The 26,828-nt window shown below is 42.6% G+C and overlaps 1 protein-coding gene across 1 annotated transcript in view; it reads right to left on the bottom strand.

Moving 5' to 3' along the window:
• SLC15A1 (solute carrier family 15 member 1) overlaps positions 1-26,576 on the bottom strand; it is a 39,267-nt gene extending 12,691 nt beyond the window's left edge. Inside the window, exons 1-16 of the mRNA XM_047084230.1 lie at positions 26,562-26,576; positions 25,627-25,708; positions 25,384-25,525; positions 23,889-24,008; positions 16,904-17,003; positions 16,637-16,727; positions 13,858-13,941; positions 11,299-11,381; positions 8,209-8,295; positions 7,118-7,189; positions 4,958-5,002; positions 4,766-4,798; positions 4,593-4,681; positions 4,010-4,091; positions 2,074-2,193; positions 721-867 (exon numbers count right to left, since the gene is read on the bottom strand). Coding sequence (XP_046940186.1) covers positions 721-867; positions 2,074-2,193; positions 4,010-4,091; positions 4,593-4,681; positions 4,766-4,798; positions 4,958-5,002; positions 7,118-7,189; positions 8,209-8,295; positions 11,299-11,381; positions 13,858-13,941; positions 16,637-16,727; positions 16,904-17,003; positions 23,889-24,008; positions 25,384-25,525; positions 25,627-25,708; positions 26,562-26,576 — 1,392 coding nt within the window. The remainder of the gene's footprint in view (positions 1-720; positions 868-2,073; positions 2,194-4,009; positions 4,092-4,592; positions 4,682-4,765; positions 4,799-4,957; positions 5,003-7,117; positions 7,190-8,208; positions 8,296-11,298; positions 11,382-13,857; positions 13,942-16,636; positions 16,728-16,903; positions 17,004-23,888; positions 24,009-25,383; positions 25,526-25,626; positions 25,709-26,561) is intronic.
• Positions 26,577-26,828: the final 252 nt, after the last annotated feature.

Here is a 26,828-nt window from a genome sequence, read left to right on the forward strand (position 1 = left end):
CCTTTGGCCTTGGTTTTCTTTAAGGTTAACATGAGCCTCCACAATTTTTGATGCTTGCTTTCTGGAGGTTCCACAGAACCCTACTGTCCAGGAATTTGGAATGAGTCACTCAAGAACTCCCTAATAAAACACATGACCAAGAAGTCTTAATTCCATATTGTAGTTTTATAGAAGGTCACCTAAATTTACCTTATAGAATACCCACAACTCCTTCACTTGGTTCAACTATACCTTCATAGTTTCTTTATATGTGGATTGGCTTATAAGCACTTGTACTTTGTCATGAAATATTTTGTGTATATTTTTATTGCTTTTACCTAATATATTTACTACATTTTTAAGGGACTGCTTTAATTTTCCAATTACTCAGTGTGAATTTTATAACCAATACAATTAAAGATATATTTAAAATTTTATCTCAAAAAGTTGCTAAGAATGCATATATGTATTCTGTGTGACTTGTATGCACTCGCCCCCCCCCCCACTATATCATGCCCCAAAGTTCTTTTTAAACATTTTAATTAATATTAATCCTTCCCATCTATCACTCAAACTTTTATTGGAAGTCAAATGACTTGTACCCTTGAAGAAGGAAGACTTGAAGATGATCTTACATAATTATAATTATACTACATGGGGTAAAAGAAAGTCACACCATTCACAGGCTGTTTCCAACATCACAAATAGTAAAGAATCAGCTGTAGGTGTCTAACTACTTACCACGCGGTAGTTATTGGGGGCCCACACTAGCAGAGTATGGCGATGGCCCTGCTCAAACTTATGAGTTACTGGAGTGATGGGTAATCCAGTAGAAGAGATGTTTATACTTGTCAGTTTGTCTACATCAAACGTCATAAATTCATTTGTCTATAACGGGAGAAGAGTCAAAGTTAATACCATAGCATCTTATTCTGCACTGTCACGCAGAATAACTGCACACTGCCATGGCATATCATTTGACATCCACAGTTGACGTTCATACACATCAAAAAAATGCCTTGAGGGGCGGGGCAGGGGGTGCTTGGCTGGTTCTGTCAGTAGAGCATGTGACTCTTAATCTCAGGGTGGTGAGTTCAAGCTCCACATTGGGCACAGAAGCTACTTAGAAAGAAAGAAAGAAAGAAAGAAAGAGAGGAAGGAAGAAAGAAAAGCCTTGCAGAAGCTGGCATTGGTTTGTCTCAGCCTCCCACCCACTCTTTTGAACTCTGTCATGAACTTCTTTAGTGTTACAAAAGAATTATACTTTTTGTACAGCATTTTAATATTATTTCATTTTATGAAAATAAATGTTCTGGAAATCATTTCCACCATTGGTCAAAGAGTAGTTTTAGAGGAAAAGCCGTAACCCTGGTGACAATCAGTACTGGGTTGCTCTGAGCACTCAGAAGTCAAATTTTCTTTTTTCTTCGAGATTGTCAGTTTCATAAGCTATAACGGAGCGGTTCTTAACCGTGGCTGAACAGGAGTGAGACCAGTTAAATCAAAATCTATGAGGTATCAGAATTTTCAAAGCTCTCTAGGCGATTCCAGTATGGACCCGAGGATGAGAACCTCTAATTGAGACCAGCGACCATCCAGATTAGGGTTTTCCAACCTTGGCACTATTGACATTTGGGGCCAGATAATTCTTTGTTGTGGGACTGTGTGTCAGCATCCCTGGCTTCTTACATATGAAATGCCAAGAGCACACTCTCAGTTGTGCCAGTGAAAAATGTTTCCAGAAATTACCAAATGTCCCCTTTGGGGGCAAAATAGCCCCTAGTAGAGAACCATTGCCAGATCCTTGCTGTTTAAAATGTGGATCCATGCACGAGAGAGCATGTTAAAAATGCAGCATTTCAGACCTACTGATTAAGACTCTGCATTTCATAAGCTCCCCAGGTGATTCACATGTACATTAAAGTTTGAGGCACACTGGTCTGGAGTGAGGCCAAAATGAGACCAAGATAACAAGACATTTCACTGCTGGACTTGTTGTAGGAATTACATAAGGGTCAAGAAGATCAGTTTCTTCAAAACTATTATAATTCAGGTCAGAAGATAAAAAAGGAAGTTGAATTCCCTTCTACTTACCTGGGACATTTGGTCAAGCGTCACCGCGCTTCCAGGAAAATATACAGTCATGTTATCGTTTCCTATATTCAGTACTTTAATCTGGACTTCGTTTTGTTTGGGGAAGACTGGAAGAGTTTTCTGAGCAAAATAAAAGAAGATTAGCAGTGATGTGTCCATGCATATTGAAGATAAGCTTGCCCTAGCACGACAGTCACCACCCCCCACCCCCACCCCTGCTACAGCACAGAAAGCCGCACCGGCTGAGATACCAAACTCCCCTGTGAAGTCTTCAGTTGTTCACCTCATGGCACCCACAGAAAATGATGCTTGTACAAAACATGGAAGAAATCACAAAGAGGCTGCTCTGGGTCTTACCTAGCCACCTCCAAGTCAAAGGATACCAGGTTATGAAGCCTGTTCTCTGAGGAGGTCAGAGTAACCACAGCCCAAGTGAATGTTTATCTTGTTGTGACACGTGAGATCTACTCTCCTGGAGGCCACCATCATCCCCTCTAACTTTGGGAGCCTGGACCACAGCCTTGACAGTGCTCTCGACATCCTTCCGTAGGTATTCTATGCCCTCCTGCCTCCAGACGTTCCTTCAGGGCTTCTGCCTTCTCCCTGTAGTGCTCTCTCTCAAATCCTGGGGTCCCTGGAGCAATCCTTTCAATTCTAGTCTAGAAGCCTACACTAGTCCCACAGTTCATTTTGCACAAAGCGAGCTATGTTCCAGAGCAAGTGAGTACACGCACGTTCACAGGAACACGACGCACGGTAGCCAAAACATGAAAGCAACGCAAATGTCCACTGACGGACGAATGGATAAACAAAACGTGGTCCATCCAACAGTGGACTATGATTCCACTTTACCAAAGAAGGAGATTCTGACACCTGCTACCGCATGGAAGAAGCTTGGGGACATTATGCTTGGTGAAACAAGCCACCCAACAAAGACCACTTGGTGTATGAATCCACTTAGATGAGGTACCAAGAGTGCACGAACTCATAGAGACAGTAAGTGGGATGGTGGTTGCCAGGGGCTGGGGGAGGGGAGCTGGGGAGCTGTTTTTAATGGGCACAGAGCTTTAGTGTTGCAAGATGAAAAGCATTCTGGAGATTGATTGCACGACGCTGTGAATGTATTTAACATGACTGAACTGTATACTTAGAAATGGTTAAGATGGTGAATTTTTTAATGTATGTTTTATCACAATTCCAAATTTTAAAAAAATTTAAAAAGAGAGAAGGAGGGAGGGAGGGAGAGATAAAGACAGAAACAGAGAGAGACAGACAGAGAGAGACACACACACAGAGACAGAGGGGAGGAGACAGACAGAGACAGAGAAAGGAGGAGGGGAGAGAGGTGGGAGGGGAGTGTTTACCTCCTGTCTTACACACTATGTAACGCCCATTTCCGGGGCCTGGTCTCTAACAGCACTAGAAACTTGGTTTAGTGCCACTGTGGGTCCAACAGACTGAGTGTGGACTGGAGTGGGGACTAACATCACTGGAAACTTGAGATCACAGAGGCGTCTTCCCAAAGACAATTTACATGTTTTCAACGTGCTTCTTGTTTGTTGAGTGATGAACTTCTAACCAGACTTCCTAGGAGTTCAGATTGCAAAAAACAAGTTCCATGAACTCCCGCTCCCCTTACATAAACTGTGTCAATGGAAACTCCCTGTGTCACCGCCATGCATACTTCTCAAGTGAAGCACACCCATCTGACTCTACTGCAGGCTGCCCCCTTCACAGTGGCGAGAACCTGTAGTGCACACTGCCCGAAAAGGACCATTTTGCCCCTGCAACACATCGACATTGTCTCTGGCTCCAGGACAGTCTGTCGGCAGAGACCCTGGCCTCCCCTAATCCTCACAGCCCCGGAGAAAGAAGCCTTCCGAACGTTCCACCTGACCCGCAGGAAAAGCCACTGGGGGACCGGAGGGCAACTCACATCAATTTCCACTTGCACAATTGCCGCCACCACGAAAGCCATGGAAGCCAGGAACATTCCAACTGTCATCTTCTTCAAAGAGCTGAGACATAAGTAAGAGTGACTCTCAACCAGCCTCATACACAAGTGAGCTAATGATAACATTCCTTTCCCGCCATCCACCCAAACAAAACTAACCTCCCTGTGAAATACTGTTCGAAAGTATCTCTTCCTCTCTTATTTCTGATTGAGATGAGGAAGGATATATATAACGCAGCTTATTTGCATTTTCACATTTAATTTCTAGAAACTATGGCTTAGGCGATACGTTGGATGACAGTTAACATTTCTATCATCTACATATATGAAAGCTTTAATTAGAAGCTTTTCAGGCTGCCTTTTACAACACTTTTATGTTAAGGGCAAATTTCCAGAAACATCAGCACAGAGACCTCTCATTCAAATATAATTCTTTAAAAACCCCATCATATAGGTGGTGTGCTGGGAGGGGAGACATTCTTTCCAGCTGATGGAGTGCGGTCCATTTGCAAAGCCCTGGGACTGACAGGGCCTCACCCCCACCCCCAACCTGCCGAGAACCTACGTGAAATTGAAGCCACATTTTGCAATCAGAGGATATATCACGGCATCCACAATGGGGACCATGATGACGATCAAGATGGCGTTCACGGTCTGTGGGTGGAGTGGAGAGGAACCGTTAGCTGTTGTCTCAAAGGTACTTTGATCTCAGAAAGCAACTTAAACATCGTTTCCTACCTGCATCTGGTCCGGCTGAATTTCAAGAAGTCCCTGAAAAGAGCGGGGGGAAAGTCTCACTGATCAGTTCCCAGAAGTGATCAGTTGGGGAGGATGAAGAATGTCGTGACAGGGAAGGGAAAGAGGGTGAAGGGACTAAAACAGAGGAGTGGTGACCAGGGGAGGGAGAATAGTTGGACGTCCCAAACTTACAATTTTCCCACTCATAGCTGTGGCTTGCAGCGTCCACCTGGAGCCCTAAAAATGAACACGTTCACTGCATCATTTGGGAACATGAGTTTTAAATGTTTTACAAGTCAATGTTGCATCTCTTCCAGAGCAGGAAGGAGGTCCGAAATGTTATGGGATTTAAATGTTATGGGATTTAAACCTCAAGTTTATCTTCCAGCTCCATTGTCATGCTGGGTAAAACCAAACAACTTGCATTTCTGCTGCACAGGTTAACACAGCATATAGTTCTCAACCCCAGGGAAGAATCTAGAAAGCGCTCTTCTGAGAGACGGCCATCCTTAGGAAATACAAAGACACAGGCTGAGGCCTGTTGGAAAGCATGGCATCACCTTACAAGGTGGAGGCAGCTAAGTACACGTGAGATATTCTACATTCACTGGCATCACAGTTTCAAGAACATCTTTTTTTTTTTTTTAAGTTTATTTATTTATTTTGGGAGATAGAGGGAAAGTGAGCATGAGTGGGTGAGGGGGAGAGAGAGAGAGAGAGAGAGAGAACCCCAAGCAAGCTCTGCATTGTCAGTGCAGAGCCCAATGTGGGGCTCAATTCCACAAACCACAATATCATGACCTGAGCAGAAACCAAGAGTGGGACACTTAACAGACTGAGCCACCAGGCGCTCCAAGAATATCATTATTGTTAAGAGCCGTGTTTGACAGTCTAGGCTGTCCTGAAGTAGAAATCCACCAATAGAGTGATGGTTCAGGGGCGCCTGGGTGGCTCAGTTGGTTAGGGATCCAACTCTTGATTTTGGCTCAGGTCATGATCTCATGGTTTGTGTGATCGAGCCCCACCTTGGGCTCCATGCTGATGGTGCAGAGCCTGCTTGGGATTCTCTCTCTCCCTCTCTCTCTCTGCCCCTTCCCCTTGCCCTCCCCATCAAAATAAATGAATAAACATTTTTAAAAAGACTGATGGATTTAACCCTGCAGCCTAGTTACATTCAACTTATTTTATATAAAGAGGATTCAGGACTGTATACAGGTACATGTGATTATTTCCATGGAGGACTGAACACATAAAGTTTTCAATCTGTCAACTCCGTTTAGAAGGCATTCTGGAAAGTCAAGAAGTACACCACTGCTTGAGCTCTTAAGAGATGTCAGGCACAGATCACTTTATGTACGGTCTCTAATTTGATCCGCACAGCCTTGCCATGGGTGATTACCCTTCCAGGAGCATTACAGAATCCGCCCCCCCCCCCCCCCCCCCCCGCCCCAGTCATACAGCTAGAAGGTGATGAGTGTACTTCTAGAGCAAATCTGATTCCTATTCAGCTGGTTCCTATTCAACACGCAAAACTGCCTCCCTGTGCTTAAGATGCTGGTCTAAATCCCATATTTACAACTAAGGAGATTAATGTGTTCACTCAAATTTTTTCCAAGAGTTGTTTTGTCCTTCTGATAACCCTTCCTGTACAATAAAAGGACCTGCGTTTATAATTTTTTTTAAAGCTGCAGTTTCTAGAAGAAACACTATCTCATTACTCTGGCAACCGAGTATTCACGCATTGAGTTGTTTAACCCAAATCTGAAAACTTCCTAGGCACACGTCTTCCGGTTGCGGGAGCAAGAGGAGGGTGACAAGGCACTGATCTGGGTTTGAGTTCTTTGCTCTGGTCGGAATGACTTAGGTAGTCATTTCACATCCTTGGATGGTACTTCTAGCTCAAGCATTCTATTTTAGAGCAGAAGGTATCAAGGCCTTTTTCAGCTTAAATGTTCTGTGGATCCCATAAAAGGCAATACTGTACATCCTCTGAGCACACTGTATCAGTAGAAAAGCTCTTTATTCTTGGTTTCACTGGTAAGAGTTCTAGATACTTTGATCAAGTCTTTCCCGAGGCTCTGTAAGCTGACCACACCTGATTTTCTTCATTGTTTTGCAACAGAAATGTGGATAGAACCATCTAGAGTTGTGGTGTTGTTTTTTTTTAAAAGAAACTCAGCGTGATCTAACACTTAGTAAATAAACGAAGTATAAAAAAGAAACTGGAAGAAAACGTTTTTAGAAGCTAAATACTAAGTACTGCCCCGTCCGTGGTAGCGCCCAAGGAATTTTGCTAAATAAAGATGTAAAGAAACACACACAGCTTTACATTACCTGCTGGTCAAACAAGGCCCAGAACATTGGGAGCGGGATATACAGGAACATCACCCTCGTAACCATCTTAATTTGAGAGATGAGCCTCTCCTGTGGATGAAATGGGGAAGGATGAATCAGTGTCATTCACAGCTGTCAGCAGTGTTGTTTCAGTATAGACACGTGCAACCAGAGACAAGCCGGGAGGTGACTAATTGTTCCAAAGAACCCTCCCGCGAATTTTTTTAGAAAACCCAGAATTCCTCAGCTATTCAAAATGAGTGCGAATGTCAGTTTAAAAGGCATCTTACGGGGCGTCTGGGTGGCTTGGTCGGTTAAGCGTCCGACTTCGGCTCAGGTCATGATCTCACGGTCCGTGAGTTCGAGCTCCGCGTCGGTCTCTGTGCTGACAGCTCAGAGCCTGGAGCCTGTTTCAGATTCTGTGTCTCCCTCTCTCTCTCTGCCCCTCCCCTGTTCATGCTCTGTCTCTCTCTGTCTCAAAGGTGAATAAACGTTAAAAAAAAAATTAAAAAAAAATAAAATAAAAGGCATCTTACTAGGGGCACCTGGGTGGCTCAGTCGGATAAGCGTCCAACTAGACTTCAGCTCAGGTCATGATCTCACAGTTCGTGAGTTCAAGCCCCGCATCCATGCGACGACAGCATGGAGCCTGCTTGGGATTCTGTCTTCCTCTCTCTGTGCCCCTCCCCCGCTTGCTCTCTATCTCTCTCTCAAAATACATAAAAATAAACTATAAACTAAATAAATAAAAGGCATATTACTAGAATTTAAATGTAATTCCAATGAATGTAACCCTCATCACCACTGTTCACTGATTCTTCTGTTTTCACACTGGTTACGTGACCACAATCACGCATAATTAATAACTGATTCTACCAAATGAAAACCTATGAAAAGATAATGTTGTTTGCAGCTATACCCACCGTTTATCAAGCTCTTCTCGACATTAACACACATTCTTGCATAGTCTTGTTCAAAACACTAGTCAGGTTTACAAGGATACAACTGATAATTTTGTCCACGTGGCCTTAATCATACGAACCGCCACTGTGGCTGTCCCCGTGCTGGAGGAAGACCCCAAGAAAACTGCAGCGATAATGGTCACTCACATCATATTTCTCTTTAGCCCAGTCCAGCCAGTGCTCCCTCTTGGGAAACTCCTTACTCCGATGCTTAAACCTATTTTTGAGGGCAAACTGAAGGAAGGAAGAAAAATCACATTTCAAAACAGAACCGATTACTTTATGAGGGAAACACATTTCAATGCAACTGCCTTTAATGGAAAGCTGTGTTTGTGAGAGAAGCAACGTATGTATCGTATAAACTCGTGTAATGATGATGCTAAAAGAACCTGCATTTATTCCTAATCTCTTTCTAACTATGAGCCTTTGAGTGGGTAAACAAAGTCATATTCTTACTACTTGACTCTCTGGGCCCTCTAGAGAGGAGCATTCAAGAGAAATATAATGTATGCCATTTGTGAGTTCGGTTTTCTGCTGGCCATAGTACAAAGTAACAGGGATCTAAGTCAATCAGAGAAAGACAAACACCATATGATTTTGCTCATCTGTGGAATTTAAGAACAAAACAGATGAACATATGGGGGGGGGAAGAGGGAAACAAACCAGGAGAGACTCTTTTTTTTAAATTTTCTTTTTAATGTTTATTTATTTTTGAGACAGAGAGAGACAGAGCATGAGTAGGGGAGGGGCAGAGACAGAGGGAGACACAGAATCCGAGGCAAGCTCCAGGTTCTGAGCTGTCATCACAGAGCCTGATGCGGGGCTCGAACTCACAAACCCTGAGATCATGACCTGAGCTGAAGTCAGACACTTAACCGACTGAGCCACCCAGGCGCCCCTGGAGAGACTCCTAAAGATAGAGAACTGAGGGTTGTTGGAGGGGAGGTGGGCAGGGGGATGGGCTAAATGGTAATGGGTAGTAAGGGTATTGTGATGAGCACTGGGTGTTGTATGTAAGATACGAATCACCAAATCCTATTCTGGAAACCCAAACTGCACTGCATGTTAACTAACTAGAATTTAAATAAAAATTTGAAAAAAAATAACAGGGATACACCTGAAACTAATATAACACTATGTTAACTGTACTAGAATTAAAATAAAAAATATATATAAATGTAAAAAAAAAAGTAACAGGGAAACAGGTAAAATTCATTTTAAATATGTTATATATTATTTAATCCAATAAATCCAAATGATCTTACATATGATCTTAATATATAATAAGAATAACATTAATATTAAATCAATAATTATTTAAACAATTATTAATAAATTAATAATATTAAATATTACAATCGATGAGAATTTCTATATTTCTTTTTTCATACCAAGTCTTCAAAACCTGGGGCATATTTTATACTTACAGAACATGATCAATTTTTATCAGAACTATTTGATTTATATTTACTTTTCATAAATTTATGTTTGAAAAACTAAATTTATATACCTAAGTTGTTCCAAATATACTTAAAAGTTTTCCACTCACTGAACTGAGTATCAGTTTTAAAGTGTAAGAGTGAAAGTAATAATAATAAAATAAATTTTTTAAAAGATTTTTTTTTAAGTAATACACCCAACATGGGGTTCAAACTTACAACCCTGAGTCCAAGAGTCGCATGCTGCACAGACTGAGCCAGCGAGGTGTCCCATTAAAATTTAAGAGTGAAGGAGCACCTGGGTGGCTCGGTCAGTTAAGCGTCCGACTTCAGCTCAGGTCATGATCTCGCGGTCCATGGGTTCGAGCCCCGCGTCAGGCTCTGTGCTGACAGCTCAGAGCCTGGAGTCTGCTTCGGATTCTGTGTCTCCCTCTCTCTCTGCCCCTAACCCACTTGCACTCTTCAAAAATAAACATTAAAAAAAAAGGGAGAACTCACAATATAATATAGCGATATATAGGAAATTGTGTAATTTAAATTAATTTGAATGAAATCTAATTTAAAATTCTGTTCTGAGTTGCACATGACACATTTCAAATGTTTAAGAGCCACATGAGGCTAGTGGCTATCATGCTGGACAGTATAGATCGACAATAACATTTATTTCCTGCCTTTATTTTTTTTAATTAATTTATTATTATTAAAAAATTTTTAATGTTTATTTATTTTTGAGAGAGAGACAGGAAGGGGCAGAAAGAGAAGGAGACACAGAATCTGAAGCAGGCTCTAGGCTCTGAGCTGTCAGCACAGAGCCTGATGTGGGTCTCAAACTCACGAGCCTTGAGATTATGACCTGATCTGAATTCAGATGCTTAGCCGACTGAGCCACCCAGGCACCCCTTTCCTACCTTTAAATGTGCCTGTATGCATGTACATCACGTTGATGCACATGGAAGAAACCATATTCTGCATGTTCCTGTCACCAAATTGTCTTTGGAAACAAGACTTCTGATGGCTGCATAGCATGGCTATATCTACTAGAAGTTAAGCACTGTTCTCCTGCAATTTTGTGTTATAAAATTTTGCTGTTATAAATATGACATTGATAATCTTCTACATGAATCTGTGTTCATTTTGTGTGTTCATTTTAAAAAGTGATTTTCTTAGTCTTAATTCTGAAAGTAGCATTACTGACACTCCAGACCCTTGAGATGCAGCATCAAACCGTGCCTCTCCACTTCCGTTTCACTCTTCCTGACCCGCATCAGCCATGGTTAGCCAGCGTGATAGCTGAACAGTCACTCTGCTTTGCCTTTCTTTGACTACCGATCTAATTCGAAGGTTCAAGAGCCATTTCTATCCCTCCCTTTTTGAGTTCAGTTTGTGTCCTTTTCCATTTGGTCAGTTTTATAAGAAACTTTAATTACCAAAATAGTTAAGAACATTAAGAAAATGTTTAAAGAGAAGTCAATGTTGGAGCACCTGGGTGGCTCAGTCGGCTAAGTGTCTGACTCTTGGTATTGGCTCAGGTCATGATCTCACAGTTCGTGAGTTTGAGCCCCACGTCAGGCTCTGTACTGACAGTGAGGAGCCTGTTTGGGAAGCTCTCTTTCCCTCTCTCTGCCCCTCCCCGCTCATGCTGTCTCTCTGTCTGTCTCTCTCTCTCTCTCTCAAAACAAACAAATAAACTTAAAAAAATAAAGAAAAGTCAATGCTTCATTGCATTTTAATTTGAAGGAGGTAGAAGGTTCTGGGGTGGCTAAATATCACTGACAGAGAAAGCTACTGAAATACTTACACCAATGCACTTGACAACTTTAGCCATGACATTACCCTGGGGCTGAAACTTCTTGTACATTCCACTGCCAATGACGAACACAACTGGGAAGGCAAAAGAAGACGTTAACAAGGCATTTGACAGAACTACCTGTGACCTAGAAGACGTGTTTTTATTTGAGATACAACCTTATTTTGGAAATACTGGGATTACTCACAGAATGGGCTTGCCTTCCTATGTCCCAGTTTGGAAAGTGCTTTTGATCCTAACAATCACAGAAGCTTTGAGCGGTGGTATATTTGTGCTGTCATATACAAACATTGGAGCCTATTAATGTCCACTTCCCACATTTTGGGGTGGCTCACAGACGCTCCATACGGCTATTTAAGTGCAAGTTTTATTCTTAAGCATAGGGAGACAAAGGAGTAAGTGTTTTCACGTAACAGATCAGCACATAATTCTATAAAGACAAAAAACAGCTTTAATTTTCTGATTGCAGTGGCAGAAGAGTTTCTTCTTTTTTAATAAATCTTCAGAAAAAGGAAGAAACTAGTTTGTTAAAACCTTACTTAATCATGTGTGGCAGAGTTCATTCCGTGGTCACGGTACAGAAAAACAGTGGTGAATTTTTGCATCTGCGGCTACAGTTTTACACAGTTAAAGCACTTTTACAATAAGGCAATTCTTCCATGGATCTTCCTAGAAAAGGCATATTGTAAAAATAGAAAAAGCATTCCTTCAGGAGACTCTGGAAACCCAGTACCGTATGAGGATTTCTGATTGTCCAATACCACAGTTTAATCATTTAAAAGCACCGATGGGTTGATGGAATGCCACTTAATTTCCTCAATTTAAGAGGGCCTGAGATTTTGAGAAGTGCTACCTCTCAAAGCATATGTCCAAGTATGTGCCTGTGTTATAGGTGTTCTTTATGGTTGAATAAAGAGAAATATACTTGAATCCTCACCCGATGCCAGTCTTCCTTAATCCAGAGATAGCAGAGATACCCATAGATGGAGTCTACTCTGTTTTACCAACAAATATTTTAATCTTTAAGCTTCTGATTAACTTAAGCCTAATTCAAGCACAAGATTGTTGCTGAAAGAAACTTCAAGAGACAGCATTGATGCATAGAATTTGGCCTATTCTCAATTCTTCCATTCGAGAAACATTGTATGATGTAAGAATGACCCATGCAAACTAAATGACAATTTACCTAATGCCAACTGACTACAGCGTCTGGCCTCGAACAACAGCTTTTGAGATCCTTTTTTATCTCCTTACGCAGAATCGGAGAGGAGTAGGTATATATGGTCTTTTTAGGGGAGTGTGGCAGTATTTAAACAATTATGGAAGGAAATGGACACAGAAAAAAAGGGAAAATACTGAATTCTGGCTTGGATGTAAGGGTGAAGCTAATTTGCTACAAGCTGAACAAACAGGGTTAAGAGGGGGCATAATTGACTCTATGAAGACCTGAAAAAAAGTCAGAGAAAGTAATAGTGCCAGCACTTTCTCATTTGAGTGGGAAGCTGCAAAGGCCTGAGATGTGTATTGGGCTCTGTTTCCTGTTTGTACTACCGTTACAGGTTGAATCGTGTCCCCCACCCCCACCACCCCCCGCCCCCAGAAGATGCTGAAGTCCTTACCCCCAGTACCTCAGAATGTGACCTCATTTGGAAATACAGCCTTTGCAGAAGATCGAGTTAAGATGAGGTCATTCAGGTGGCTCCTACTCCAATATGACTGGTGGCCTTACAAAAAAGCGCAAATTTGGACACAGATGTGCACACAGAGGAAGGCCACAGGCAGACTGGCATTGTGCTGCATCAGGCCAGGGAACTACCAGAGGCAGAAGAGAGGCCTGGAAGAGATCCCTCTCAGTAACTTCAGAGGGAGCAGGGCCCTCTCGCCATGTTGATTTTGGATTCCCCACCTCCAGAGCTGTGAGATGATAAATACATTTCTAATGAAGCCACCCAATCTGTAGTGTTTTGTCACGGTAGTCCCAGGAAACGAAGACACCTGCCATCTTTCAATGTAGACTATCCTAGGGCGAAACTGTCCACACTTCCTAAAAAGCCAGGGCCAAGAACTAATGTGTGAATGAATGTATCTAACAGACACATATATTCCTCCCAACGGGAAGATACTCTGGTAGAACCATTTCGAGATGATGTATTATGGAAACCTGGATGTTCACTGGAAGTATTTAAACGCTAACTGGACCAGGCTGCCGGGTCTTGAGGCAAGCTGGAGACGAGCACACGTTGATAAGAGCAAAAGCGTTTGGTCATGGGGTCATCTAGTCTAATAGATTCTGTCACTTTTCACCTTAAATCTGCCTAAATAGTGTCAAACTTTTCAGAGCCCAACTCAGTTGATCCCATTTCCTGTAAACTCTTGTTTGATCTTATTTCCTCTGAAGTAATATGCCAACTCTACTTTGTTTGAATGTTCAGAGCACGGGAATTATTATTATAATTTATTCCATGAAGTTTTAAAAAATTGGTCACAATAATCAATGTGAGGGTCTGACCTGATTATAGGATTGTACTAATTCAACTGATTTCTACTTACTCAGAGCTACGGCCATGAGAGCAGCAGGGACCCCAAATGCCAGTGGGTAGCAAGCTTGTTTACTGTGAATTCCACATTGTTGGACTGGGGAGAAATTATAAGATTAAAATTCATTATAGCATTTTTTTATAATCTTATTTTTTAATGTTTATTTATTTTTGAGACCGAGAGAAAGAGCATGAGCAGGGGAGGGGCAGAGAGAGAAGGAGACACAGAATCGGAAGCAGGCTCTGGGCTCTGAGCTGTCAGTACAGAGCCTGATGTAGGACTCGAACTCACAAACTGTGAGATCATGACCTGAGCAGAACTTGGATGCTTAACCAACTGAACTACCCAGGTGCCCCTCATTATGGCATTTTTAATGCTCATATATGGTTATCATTTTTTTAAAAATCCCTAACTGGTTATTACATATTGCTTTTACTTGATGTTCTAGACTTATCCATTTGCTTTATCGATTTCATTGCCTGCTGAGCCCAGCAGCTTTGTAGTAGAAAGAGCAAGAGACGAACATAGGTTCTAATCTTAGCCCCTAAATAGATGTCTGACACTGGCCAAGCCAAACTCAGTGGGAATCCTTATATGGCTTTTCTTGGCGGGAGAGATAAAAGTGACCTGGATCCAATAACTTGAAGACAGGGGACCCAGTAAATAAAATCGAAAGTACCCTGGAAAATCAAGAGTGTGTGTTCCTGAATTCATGCTATTTAAAAAACAATTAGATGGCCCAGGGCAGGGGTCAACAAAGTTTTCTGTGAAGAGCTGGAAGTAAATATTCTAGGCTTTGTGGACCATTCAGTCTCTGTCCCAACTACTCGACCTTGACTTTGTAAGGTGAAAGCAGTCATGGACAATAGACAAATCGATGGTCTTGTCCAGATTTCTGGATTTGGCCCATCAGCCATAGTTTTCTAACCTCTGACTGCAGATCCATTCTAGCTCTGAAATCCTAGGATTGGTGAGAAAAAAAAATTAAGACTCTGAAAGGAGAAGTAGAGATTATTGGACATTCCTTCTTTTTCTTTTTTTAAAAAATGTTTATTTATTTATTTTGAGAGAGAGCATGAGCACGAGTGGGGGAGGAGCAGAGAGAGAGGGAGGGAGAAAATCCCAAGCAGGCTCCGTGCTCAGCCTGACATGGGACTCGATCTCATGACCATGAGATCACGACCTGAGCTAATATCAAGAGTTGGACATTTAACCGACTGAGCCACCCAGGGTCCCCTAGAAATTCTTTCAATGAAATGGAGCCTCCAGGAATAATCTGATCCGAAAGGGGTTTGACTTTGTCTTTGACTGACTAACCGCTTCACAATTCGGTAGAGAAAGAAGTTAACTCGTAGAAAATTGATAGTCACGCAAATGTTTCCTGTTCATAGCTGTCCAAATGATTCTGTTCATGGCAATGCAAACTCACTCTTCCCTCTGGGAAGAGCGTACATCTCTGTTGTTCAAATCCTTATTGGAGCTGATTGTAGCAGTGTTCCTCCAGTTTCTTCACTAATTAATCAGTCATATAAAATCTCAGCACATGCTCATTTTATATTTGTGTGAGAGCTAGGATTTTACCATTAAAATTATCCTTTAACACATTCTGTAATTCAAACATGCATAAGTACATATTCTACTAGAAGCTGGAAGTGGGGGAGGTGAGGGAACATAATGAAAGAATAAAGTATCTTTATTATTATTTTTTTAAGTAGGCTCCATGCCCAATGTGGGGCTTGAACTCACAACCTTGAGGTCAAAAGTCGGATGTTCTATGGACTGAGCCAGCCAGGTGCCCCAAAGCTATTAAATGTTTATACAAAACAAGTTGGAATGGGATTTAAGGGTCATCTTCAAACTACTACTCCAGGCAGAAATACATAAATCCCCACAAAATATTTTCTTTCATCATTGAATCTGATTTGCAGTGTGGACACCACAGGGTTGTTTTGGTCTAATCTGTCCCCGGATAGTCCCTTCAGGTGGAAAATTCACAGACTCTCAGTGGAGTGTCAGCAAACACAAATACCTGAGCGCTCTTGACAGCTGCTGTCTCCTTCTCCATCCCGGGAAGTTCTTTTAGAAATAGCTAAGGGGTACCTGGGTGGCTCAGTCGATTAAACATCCAACTTCTGCTCAGGTCATGATCTCATGGTTTGTGGGTTTGAGCCCCGCGTCGGGTCCTGTGCTGACAGCTCAGAGCCTGGAGCCTGCTTCGGATTCTGTGTCTCCCTCTCTCTCTGTCCCGCCCCTGCTTATGCTCTGTCTCTCTCTCTCTCTCTCTCTCTCTCTCTCTCTCTCTCTCTCTCAAAACTAAATAAACATTTAAAAAATCTAAAAAAAAAAACCAACAAGAAATAGTTGAGATGAGAGGAAGGCAAAGAATAAAATGTTGCCACTAAATTCTTCCCAACTCACTGCATATTGCTGGGGAGCACAAATTTGTGCCCAAAGGCACAAATGCCAAGTATGACCCATCCAGGTCTGGTTGCCAGACAGCACCTCTTTCTTGCCTTCTCTCTTACCGTGAATAAAGACTTTGCATTAATAAAAACTTAGAAAAAATTATTGCCATGCTAGGGGTGTTTTAGATTCTTCAGTGGTCTTTGGGATAAGGGAGTCAAATAGGATTAGAAACGACACGAAGCTCATTTTCTGGATTTCGAAGTATCGGACAGCGGAAGCGTAATGGGAGAAAAGAGGGACAAAACAAACAAACAAAACAAGGACTTAAACTTGCCACCTGACTTTCTCCCCATAATTCAAAAAAAGAAAACCGGATATGTCTTACCTCTGAGCATGGGAGTGATGATAGTAGAAAGCAAGCTTCCAGCATTAATGGCCAAATAAAAGATGGAAAAGAATCGGTTTCTTTGTTTTTCCTGTAATTAACAGGATAAGGTTACAACATGACTTTGGTTATATATCAACTGATCAAATGTGGCTGATGATCGGTCCTTGAAAAGAATCAAATGGAGAACAGACTTGGTGTCTGTGGAATAATTCCTGGATGTTTATATTTGTTTTATGTAGTTTCTGTGAAGGCACATGATCTCACCTGGCCCTCTTCAAACTGGTCTCCACCAAACGCAGACACACAGGGCTTTATTCCTCCGGTTCCCAGAGCTATCAGGGCCAGGCCAATCATGGACAGTGCCCTACGGAAAGGAGAGGGGATATTGCAGAAATGTGAGATTCTTCAAAGCAGGAGTCTCTCTGTCCTCTAAATTCCCTCAGAGGACCAGGGACAGTGGTTCTATTTGGGTTCCTGGGCCCAATTTCCAATGTAGGGAGGGGAATCCCCATACTAACAATAAACAATTCATGGCCACCGGCTGGGTGTCCTACAATTCAAAGCAATTCTGACACTCTCTACCCGGAGACAGTATCAGATTCCACAGCTCATACGACCCAGCAACAGCACTGCTGGGAATTTATCCAAGGGATACAGGAGTCCTGATGCATAGGGACACATGTACCCCAATGTTTATAGCAGCGCTTTCAACAACAGCCAAATCATGGAAAGAGCCCAAGTGTCCATCAAATGATGACTGGATAAAGATGTGGTACATATATACAATGGAGTACTACTGAGCAATGAAACAGAATGAAGTCTTGCCATCTGCAACTACATGGATGGAACTGGAGGGCATCATGCTGAGTGAAATACATCAGTCAGAGAAAGACAGATATCATGTTTTCACTCATATGTGGAAGTTGAGAAACTTCACGGAAGACCATGGGGGAAGGGAAAGAAAAAAAAACATATGGTTACAGAGAGGGAGGAAACCCATAAGAGACTTTTAAAAACAGAGAACAAACTGAGGGTGAAAGAGAGTGAAATGGGTGATGGGCATCGAAGGTGGCACTTGTTGGGATGAGCACTGGGTGTTTTATGTAAGTGGTGTATCATGGGAATCTACTCCTGAGGCCAAGAGCACACTGTACACACTGTATGTTAGCTAACTTGACAAAAAATAATACTAAAAAAAATAATTTAAAAAAAATTCACAGGTTAAGGGCTCAGTCCTATAAGACTGCCTTCCCCCCGACTTCAGGCACCACAGGCAAGCCTAGGTTGTCACCTGTGCTTCTGACTGATAAGCTACATATTGGAAGTTCCAAAGACCATCTCCTTGAACTTCAGATACAAGTCACAATCCCAGGTTGTTGCCTGTACTTCTGACCTACTGGCTATAAATCAGTATAAACGACCTCCTTGTAGGGTTCAATTAACTTGCTGGAGCTGCTCACAGAACTCAGGAAACACTTTACTTACTAGATCACCAATTTATCATAAGAGGATATAACTTGGGAGCACTCAAGTGGAAGAAATGCACAGGACAAAATAGGTGGGAAGGGGCACGGAGCTCCCATGCCCTCTCCAGGGTGCCTCTGTCCCCGTACCTCCCTATGCCTACCAACCTGGAAGCTCTTCCAACCCTGTCTTTTGGGTTTTTATGGAGGCTTCCTTACATAGGCATGCTTGATTAAATCATTGGCCTCTGGATATTAACTCAATCTCCAGGCCCTCTCGCCCTCCCTGGAGGTCAGGGGGTGGGAATGAAAGTTCCAACTCTCTAGTCACATGATTGGTTCTTTTGGCAACCAGGCTCCATCCTTAGCCAGGTCCCCAAAGTCACCTCATCAACATAACAAGAGATAGTTCACCATTCTCATCACTTAGGAAATTCCAAGGGTTTTAGGAGCTCTGTTCCCAAAACAGGGAAGATTGAATATGTATTTCTTATTATAAATCACAATCTCACAGTAGTTAAACACAGAGAAGGGACTCAACCTGTTTGAGAAGATAATTCACAGGAATACAGTCTTGATAGCATAATGAAATTTGAATTCATGGGCCTTAACATTACTACCATAATCTACTATCTTTTGATCTTCTCAAGAGATGCAGAGAAAGCATTTGACAAAGTACAGCATCCTTTCTTGATAAAAACCCAAGATCATAAAAGCTATTCACAAAAGATCCACCGCTAATATCATCCTCAACGGGGAAAAACTGAGAGCTTTCCCCCTAAGGTCAGGAACACGACAAGGATGTCCACTCTCACCACTGTTATTCAACATAGTGTTGGAAATCCTAGCCTCAGCATTCAGACAACACAAAGAAATAAAAGGCATCCAAATTCGCAAGGAGGAAGTCAAACTCTCACTCTTTGCAGATGACATGATACTCTATGTGGAAAACCCAAAAGACTCCACAAACTGCTAGAACTGATCCGTGAATTCAGCAAAGTTACAGGATATAAAATCAATGCACAGAAATTGGTTGCATTTCTATACACCAATAATGAAGCAGCAGAAGGAAAAATTAAGGAATCTATTCTATTTACAACTGCACCAAAAACCATAAAATACCTAGGAATAGAGTTAACCACAGAGGTGAAAAATCTATACACTGAAAATTATAGAAAGCTTGTGAAATAAACTGAAGAAGACACAAAAAAATGGAAAAACATTCCATGCTCATGGACTGGAAGAACAAATATTGTTAAAATGTCGATTCTGCCCAAAGCAATCTACATATTCAATGCAATCCCTATCAAGATAACACCAGCATTCTTCACAGAGCTAGAACAAACAATCCTAAATTTGTATGGAACCAGAAAAAAACCTGAATAGCCAAAGCTATCCTGAAAAAGAAAACCAAAGCTGGAGGTATCACAATTCTGGATTTCAAGCTATATTACAAAGCTGTAATCATCAAGACCGTATGGTACTGGCACAAAAAAGACACACAGATCAATGGAACAGAATAGAGAACCCATAATAGACCCACAAATGTATGGCCAACTAATCTTTGACAAAGAGGAAAGAATATCCAATGGAAAAAAGATGGGTTCTTCAGCAAATGGTATTGGGAAAACTGGACGGTGACATGCAGAAGAATGAACCTGAACCACTTTCTTATACCAGACACAAAAATAAACTCAAAATGCATGAAAGACCTAAACATAAGTCTTGAAGCCATCAAAATCCTAGAGGAGAAAACAGGCAACAACCTCTTTGATCTTGGCCGCAGCAACTTCTTACTTGACATGTCTCCAGAGGCAAGGGAAACAAAAGCAAAAATGAACTATTGGGACCTCATCAAGATAAAAAGTTTCAGCATGGTGAAAGAAACAATCAGCAAATCTAAAAGGCAACCAAGGGAATGGGAGAAGATATTTACAAATGACACATCAGATAAAGGGTTAGTATCCAAAATCTGTAAAGAATCTATCAAACTCAACATCCAAATACCAAATAATCCAGTGAAGAAATGGGCAAAAGACATGAATAGACATTTTTCTAAAGAAGACATCCAGATGGCCAACTGACACATGAAAAAATGTTCAACAAACTCATTAGCAGGGAGATACAAATCAAATCCACAATGAGATACCAGCTCACATCTGTCAGAATGGCTAAAATTAACAACTCAGGAAATGACAGATGTTGGTGAGGATGCAGAGAAAGAGGAACACTTTTGCACTGCTGGGGGGAATGCAAACTGGTGCAGCCACTCTGGAAAACAGTATGGAGGTTCCTCAGAAAGTTAAAAATAGAGCTACCTCGCAACCCAGCAATTACACTACTAAGTATTTATCCAAAGGACACAGGTGTGCTGTTTTGAAGGGGTTCATGCACCCCAATGTTCATAGCAGCACTATCGACAATAGCCAAAGTATAGAAAGAGCCCAAATGTCCATCGACGGATGACTGGATAAAGAAGTCATGGAGTACTCGATCCAAAAGAATGAAATCTTGCCATCTGCAACAATGTGGATGGAGCTAGAGGGTATTATGCTACGTGACATTAGTCAGAGAAAGACAAGTATCATATGACTTCACTCATATGTGGAATTTAAGATACAAAACAGATGAACGTAAGGGAAGAGAAGCAAAAAATAATATGAAAACAGAGAGGGAGACAAACCGTAAGAGACTCTTAAATACAGAGAACAAACTAGGGGTTGCTGGAGGGGTTGTGGGGGGGGATGGGCTAAATGGGTGAGGGGCATTAAGAAGGGCACTTGTTGGGATGAGCACTGGGTGTTACATGTAAGTGATGAATCACTGCATTCTATTCCTGAAATCATTATTACTCTCTCTGTTAACAAACTTGTATGTATATTTAAAAAACTTAAAGCAACAGCTTGAATACTGGACAAGGATTTATGTATGGAATTCTTTTGTAGCTCTTACCGATTTCAGTAAAAGAATGGGTAGGTAAAATGTGTCTGTGTGCACTGTGTCTAGTACAATCATAATAGAATCATAATAGTCATGAAAAGCCATGGAAAAAGACAATTTAAATGCAAAGCAGAGTATCAGGTTATGTGGTATGATCTTAACTTGTTTACAAAGTACAGAAGACCGGAAAGAGGCAGAACGAAAGATTTACTACTATAATCTTTTACAATGATAGAAGAGATTATTTGTAATAATGGAGGGAATTAAGGCTTAGTTATTTTTACTTCCCTTGTATTTTCCAAGTCTATGTATTTTACCTCCTGAATTGAAAAAAAAATCACTCATGGAACTTACCAACTCCCATTTTGTAGTTTTGTTAGATTTATAGTAGGTACTACAAATTTCAGGTTTTTAAAAAAATTTTTTTAAGTTTATTTATTTATTTTGAGAGAGAGAGAGAGCATGAGCACATGCACAAGCTGGGGAGGGGCAGAGAAAGAGAGAGAGAGAGAGAGAGAGAGAGAGAGAATCCCAAGCAGGCTCCACTCTGTCAGCACAGAGCCCAGTGGGGGGTTTGAACTCACAAACCATGAGATATGACCTGAGCTGAAATCAAGAGTTGGACACTGAACTGTCTGAGCTACCCAAGCACCCCCAAATTTCAAGCTTTGTAAGGGTTTACTCCAAATCTTCTTGTTTGCAAATATTACTTTAAAATTCTAACAAATATTTTAGAAAACTATAAAGTCAAGGAAGATACTGCACATTGAACAATTCCTTTAAAAAATCTGCTCAGGGGCGCCTGGGTGGCTTAGAGGGTTAAGTGTCCGACTTCGGCTCAGGTCATGATCTCAATGGTCCGTGAATTCGAGCCCCGCATCGGGCTCTGTGCTGACAGCTCAGAGCCTGGAGCCCATTTCAGATTCTGTGTCTCCCTCTCTCTCTGCCCCTTCCTGTTCATGCTCTGTCTCTCTCTGTCTCAAAAATAAATAAATGTTAAAAAAAATTTTTTTTAAATCTGCTCATCTTAGGGCTCCTGGCTGCCTCAGTCAGAAGAGCGTGTGACTCTTGATCTCGGGGTTGTGAGTTCAAGCCCCATGTTGGGTGTAGAGTTTAGTTAAATAAATAAAACTTAAAAAAAAATCATGCTCCTCTTCTTGAATTAACTGGCTGAAGCACTTTTTTTGTTTGCCTCTTAATAAACTTGTGCTTAGTGCTATCACTCTTTTATTTTTATTTATTTTTAAAATTTTTTTATGTTTAGAGGCACCTGGGGGGCTCAATCGGTTGTCTAACTTAGGCTCAGGTCATGATCTAGCGGTTCATGGGTTCGAGCCCCATGTTGGGCTCTGTGCTGACAGCTCAGAGCCTGGAGCCTGCTTCAGATTCTGTGTCTCCCTCTCTGCCCCTTCCCCACTCATGCTCTGTCTCTCTCCGTCTCAAAAATAAACAAATATTCAAAAAAATTTTTAATTTTTTTTATGTTTATTATTTTTGAGAGAGAGAGAGACAGAGCGTGAGCAGGGGAGGGGCAGAGAGAGGGGGAGACACAGAATCTGAAGCAGGCTCCAGGCTCTGAGCTGTCAGCACAGAGCCTGACGCGGGACTCAAACTCACCAGCAGTGAGATCATGACCCGAGCTGAAGTTGGAAGCTTAGCCAACTGAGCCACTCAGGCACCCCCAAACATTTTAAATGACAACAAAACATGGCCGGTTGGATATGATGTACCGGGCCCTCTAGTGAGAGCTGTAGGTATGCTTGAATATGAACTCCATGAAATACCCGAAGAGACTAAGCTTTCTTGAATACTTACCACTTGCCAGGCCATGCTGTGGGTCCTTTACCCAGATTAAGGCACAAAACTGCCACACGAGGTAGGCACTAGTTAAAGTGAGGAAACCTAGGCACAGAGGTTAAGAAATGTGCTCAAGATCCCACAACTAGTAAAGGGCATAGCCAGCATTTGAACCAGTTAGGCTGGCTCCAAAGTCCATGTTCTTAATTGATACCATAGAAGAGAAAACTGAGGCCTGGGGAAGATGAGCTGCCCAGGTCTTACAGCTCCTTTGTGAGTAGCTGGGACTCAGACATTGGAAGTGTGAGCTCCTGACCCGGTCATACAACCACTCCCTCCCACCAGCGCAGTTCTCTGTGGGCACCGAGGGTGTTGCAGCAAGGGACCGGGTCTAAACAGCAATCCGATTGGCTAACAAACCAGAAACGCCGGAATTGCAGAAACCAATTTGAATATCAGTGATATTTCCCCAACCCATACGATACGTTACTCATAGATCAAGGAACGGAAGCACAAGAACCAGAAACAAAATACGTTTTTATAAGACTGTAGTGATGGGAAATTAGTCTCACAGAGGAGCGTTTGTCAACGGCACTTTCCATCAAGAACTCAGAACACAGGGCTGCAATAAATATTTCTGAAACTGAATTACTGAAAAATAAGCGGAAGTATGGTACGAGGAGACACCCAAAGGCACAGAGTCTTGAGGAAACCTGGCACGATTAGGGATCAAGGTCTGTGGGAGTTCTGTCCCTGGGAGGAAGATCAAGATTAACACAAGTATTCCGGGCGCTGACCGTGTGTCGTGTGACATGTACCCGAGACAGCAAGGCATCGAGTGAGCAGTGGCTCCAGACAGCTGCTAGAATGGTGACATACATAGACCCAACTCTTAGTCAACGAAAAAGCTTCCTCTATGCTGATGAGGGAGGAAAGACCTCCTTGCACTTACGGTGAAGTTCAAGGAAAAAAGATGAAAAATTAGAGCACGGAGTAAGCCACCAGTGGCGGGGGGTGGGGGTGGGGGAGGGCAGCAGGTGTCAACTCACACATGTGTGGGGAGGTTGTCAGGGATTCCGTCATGGTCGAAGTCTGTGAGGTCATTAATGGAACTGACTGAAATCACCGCCTGTCCGATTGTGTACACGATGGACAGCGACACGATCGTCCTGTGTTGAGAGGGGTTAAGAGAACCTAAGTTAACTGCATGGTAGGAGCCCACTTCCTTCCCTCCCACAGAAAGGCCTCCTGCTTCAAAAGACAAGATGCCAGCCATTGTGTACTTGTTTCTCAAACTTGAGTACCACTGGGAACTCTTCAAACAACAAAACGAAAAACAAAAACAAGAACTGTTAACTCCTAGAAAGGCAGCCTGCTGGAGAATTTGTTGCCCAGCATGCACGTGTAAGTCACATCGGCTGGAGCCAGGGGAAGGGGCGGAAGATGGGTTTCATCTCTGAATTACTTGAAAAACTCAGTGTTTCCTTTCACCTAACTGCTGAGTCCGTCTATCTTCAAAAGTAAGAGATACTCATCTTGTGCCTGATAACAATATTTGGCCAGGAGTGGGCCATTAATTATGTACCAAAATTTTTTTTAATGTTTAATTTTAAGAGAGACAGAGACAGAGCGTGAGTGGGTTGGGGCAGAGACAGAGGGAGACACACAATCTGAAGCAGGCTCCAGGTTCTGAGCCCCCTACGCAGGGCTCGAACTCACAAACTGCGAGATCATGACCTGAGCCGAAGTCGGATGCTTAACCGACTGAGCCACCCAGGCGCCCCAGTTATTTTTATATTGTATTGAATGTACAGTGAGTTCATTTGTGTTTTCCAAGTTATCTAAGTATTTTACCTCCTGAATTGAAAAAAAGAAAATCACTCCTAGGATTTCCCAACTCTCATTTTGTGGTTTTGTTAGATTTATAGCAGGTACTACAAATTTCAAGTTAAAAACAATTTAAGTTTATTTATTTTGAGAGAAAGGGAGAGAGAGTGTGCGAGCTGGGGTGGGGGGAGCAGAGAGAGACAGAGAGAGAATCAGTGAATTTGGCCCAGAAGAACCTCCACTTCCTTGCTCATTAAGTCCTGGGGACTTCTCAGTAACCGTCTATTGGGGGCACTCGTGGAGCTGATCCTGTAGAATTGGATGAATGCCCCACATCCTCCCCGCCCAGAGAGCAGTGTGAGCCTTTCGGCAGCCGGCACACACATTAGGGAGCTTCTTTGTTCTCTAGACCTTAACTCTGCGCCTCACACGTGATTAATGATAGACAGTATCCCTGCTACTATTTCAAGAGGAGACAGAGATGTCACCACTGTTTGGAGGAAGGAAAGAACCTACCAGGGCTACCTGCATTCACACTGCCAAATGCCAGGCACGGTGCTAGACCCGGGATACGATCTGAGTGGAAACAGCGCCCGACACGCTCTCCTAAGAGTTTTATGGGCCTTGATTCCTTGTTCCCACCGTCCATCATCCCAAACCACAAAGCTGCAATTACTTCTTGGCTTGTTTCTTAACAAGGAAGGTGCAAATACTCACTTGAACTTTCCCAGCCAGGAGTCCGCGATCAGCGCGCCAAGAATGGGCGTCAGGTAGCACAGAGCCACAAACGTGTGGTAGATGGCCGTGGACAGATTATCGTCCCATCCAATGAACCGTCTGAAGTACAGAATCAGGAGCGCTTTTTGCAGAGGGCAGGGGGTGGGGCGAGAGGGGAGACAAAGTCAGGAGCTGTGGTAAGTCAGGCTCTTCACTCCGGGGAGGGAGGGTGAGAATGGTTACCTCTCATTCCATAGTAGGAAAATCTTTCACAGAACTCATTGACCACGATGAAGAAGATGCTCAGGGGGTAACCGAAGCAGCCCTGATGAAAACAAACGGTGTGGGATTGAAACACGCCCCCCACTGGCCCGTGTTCACGAGTGAGCGCTAACAGCATGGAAAGTAGCTGATGCACATTTAGCAACTTGTCAGTGACTGTCCAGAGGTGGAATCAAGAATTTAAAAAATGTTTCACCCCTTGCACTCCACACAGAGACGACAGTGAAATAAAGCATCTGGTTTTATTGTTATTTTGAGAAAAACGAGACACACCATGTCCTAAAGAAAAAACTCAGGATTGTCCCCGCACCAATGACACAAGTATATAATAGGAATTAAAAAAAAATTTTTTTTAAATGTTTATTTATTTTTGAGAGACAGAGAGAGACACAGCATGAGCAGGAGAGGGGCAGAGAGAGAGACACACAGAATCCGAAGCAGGCTCCAGGCTCTGAGCTGTCAGCACAGAACTCGACGCAGGGCTTGAACCCACGAACCGTGGGATCACGACCTGAGCCGAAGTCAGACGCTTATCTGACTGAGCCAACCAGGTGTCCCTGTGACGGGCATTTTTTTTTTTTTTAATTTTTTTTTTCAACGTTTATTTATTTTTGGGACAGAGAGAGACAGAGCATGAACGGGGGAGGGGCAGAGAGAGAGGGAGACACAGAATCGGAAACAGGCTCCAGGCTCTGAGCCATCAGCCCAGAGCCTGACGCGGGGCTCGAACTCACGGACCGCGAGATCGTGACCTGGCTGAAGTCGGACGTTTAACCGACTGCGCCACCCAGGCGCCCCGGTGACGGGCATTTTTAAGCGAAGGAAGCACAGCTGTGAACATTTAGGAGCATATCAGACAAAACAAAGCTCTGTAGAGAAGGAAAAAAAACACTCACCTGTGATCTGGACATTCCTGAAAGAAAAACAAAATGCCACTATTAAAGTCAAGTAATGAAAACACTTCCTGCAGAGTCTCAACTCAGACCCTCTGACTTTTCAGGGAGGTCAGATGTGCTGTCCAGACAGCTCCAGCCTTCTCTGGGAGCGGGACCTGGCATCAGATTTTCTTTTAATTAGCTCCTCAGGCAGTTTCATTGCGGTCAGAATTGAGAGTCAGAGGCTTCGAGAATAGCGCCAAGACCATTTCCTCCTGAAAACACTTC

The sequence above is a fragment of the Lynx rufus genome, unplaced genomic scaffold (assembly GCF_022079265.1).
Source record: "Lynx rufus isolate CCGP_SWC_20201006 ecotype Redwood Valley unplaced genomic scaffold, mLynRuf1.p SCAF_1, whole genome shotgun sequence".
Classification (NCBI taxonomy): domain Eukaryota; kingdom Metazoa; phylum Chordata; class Mammalia; order Carnivora; family Felidae; genus Lynx; species Lynx rufus.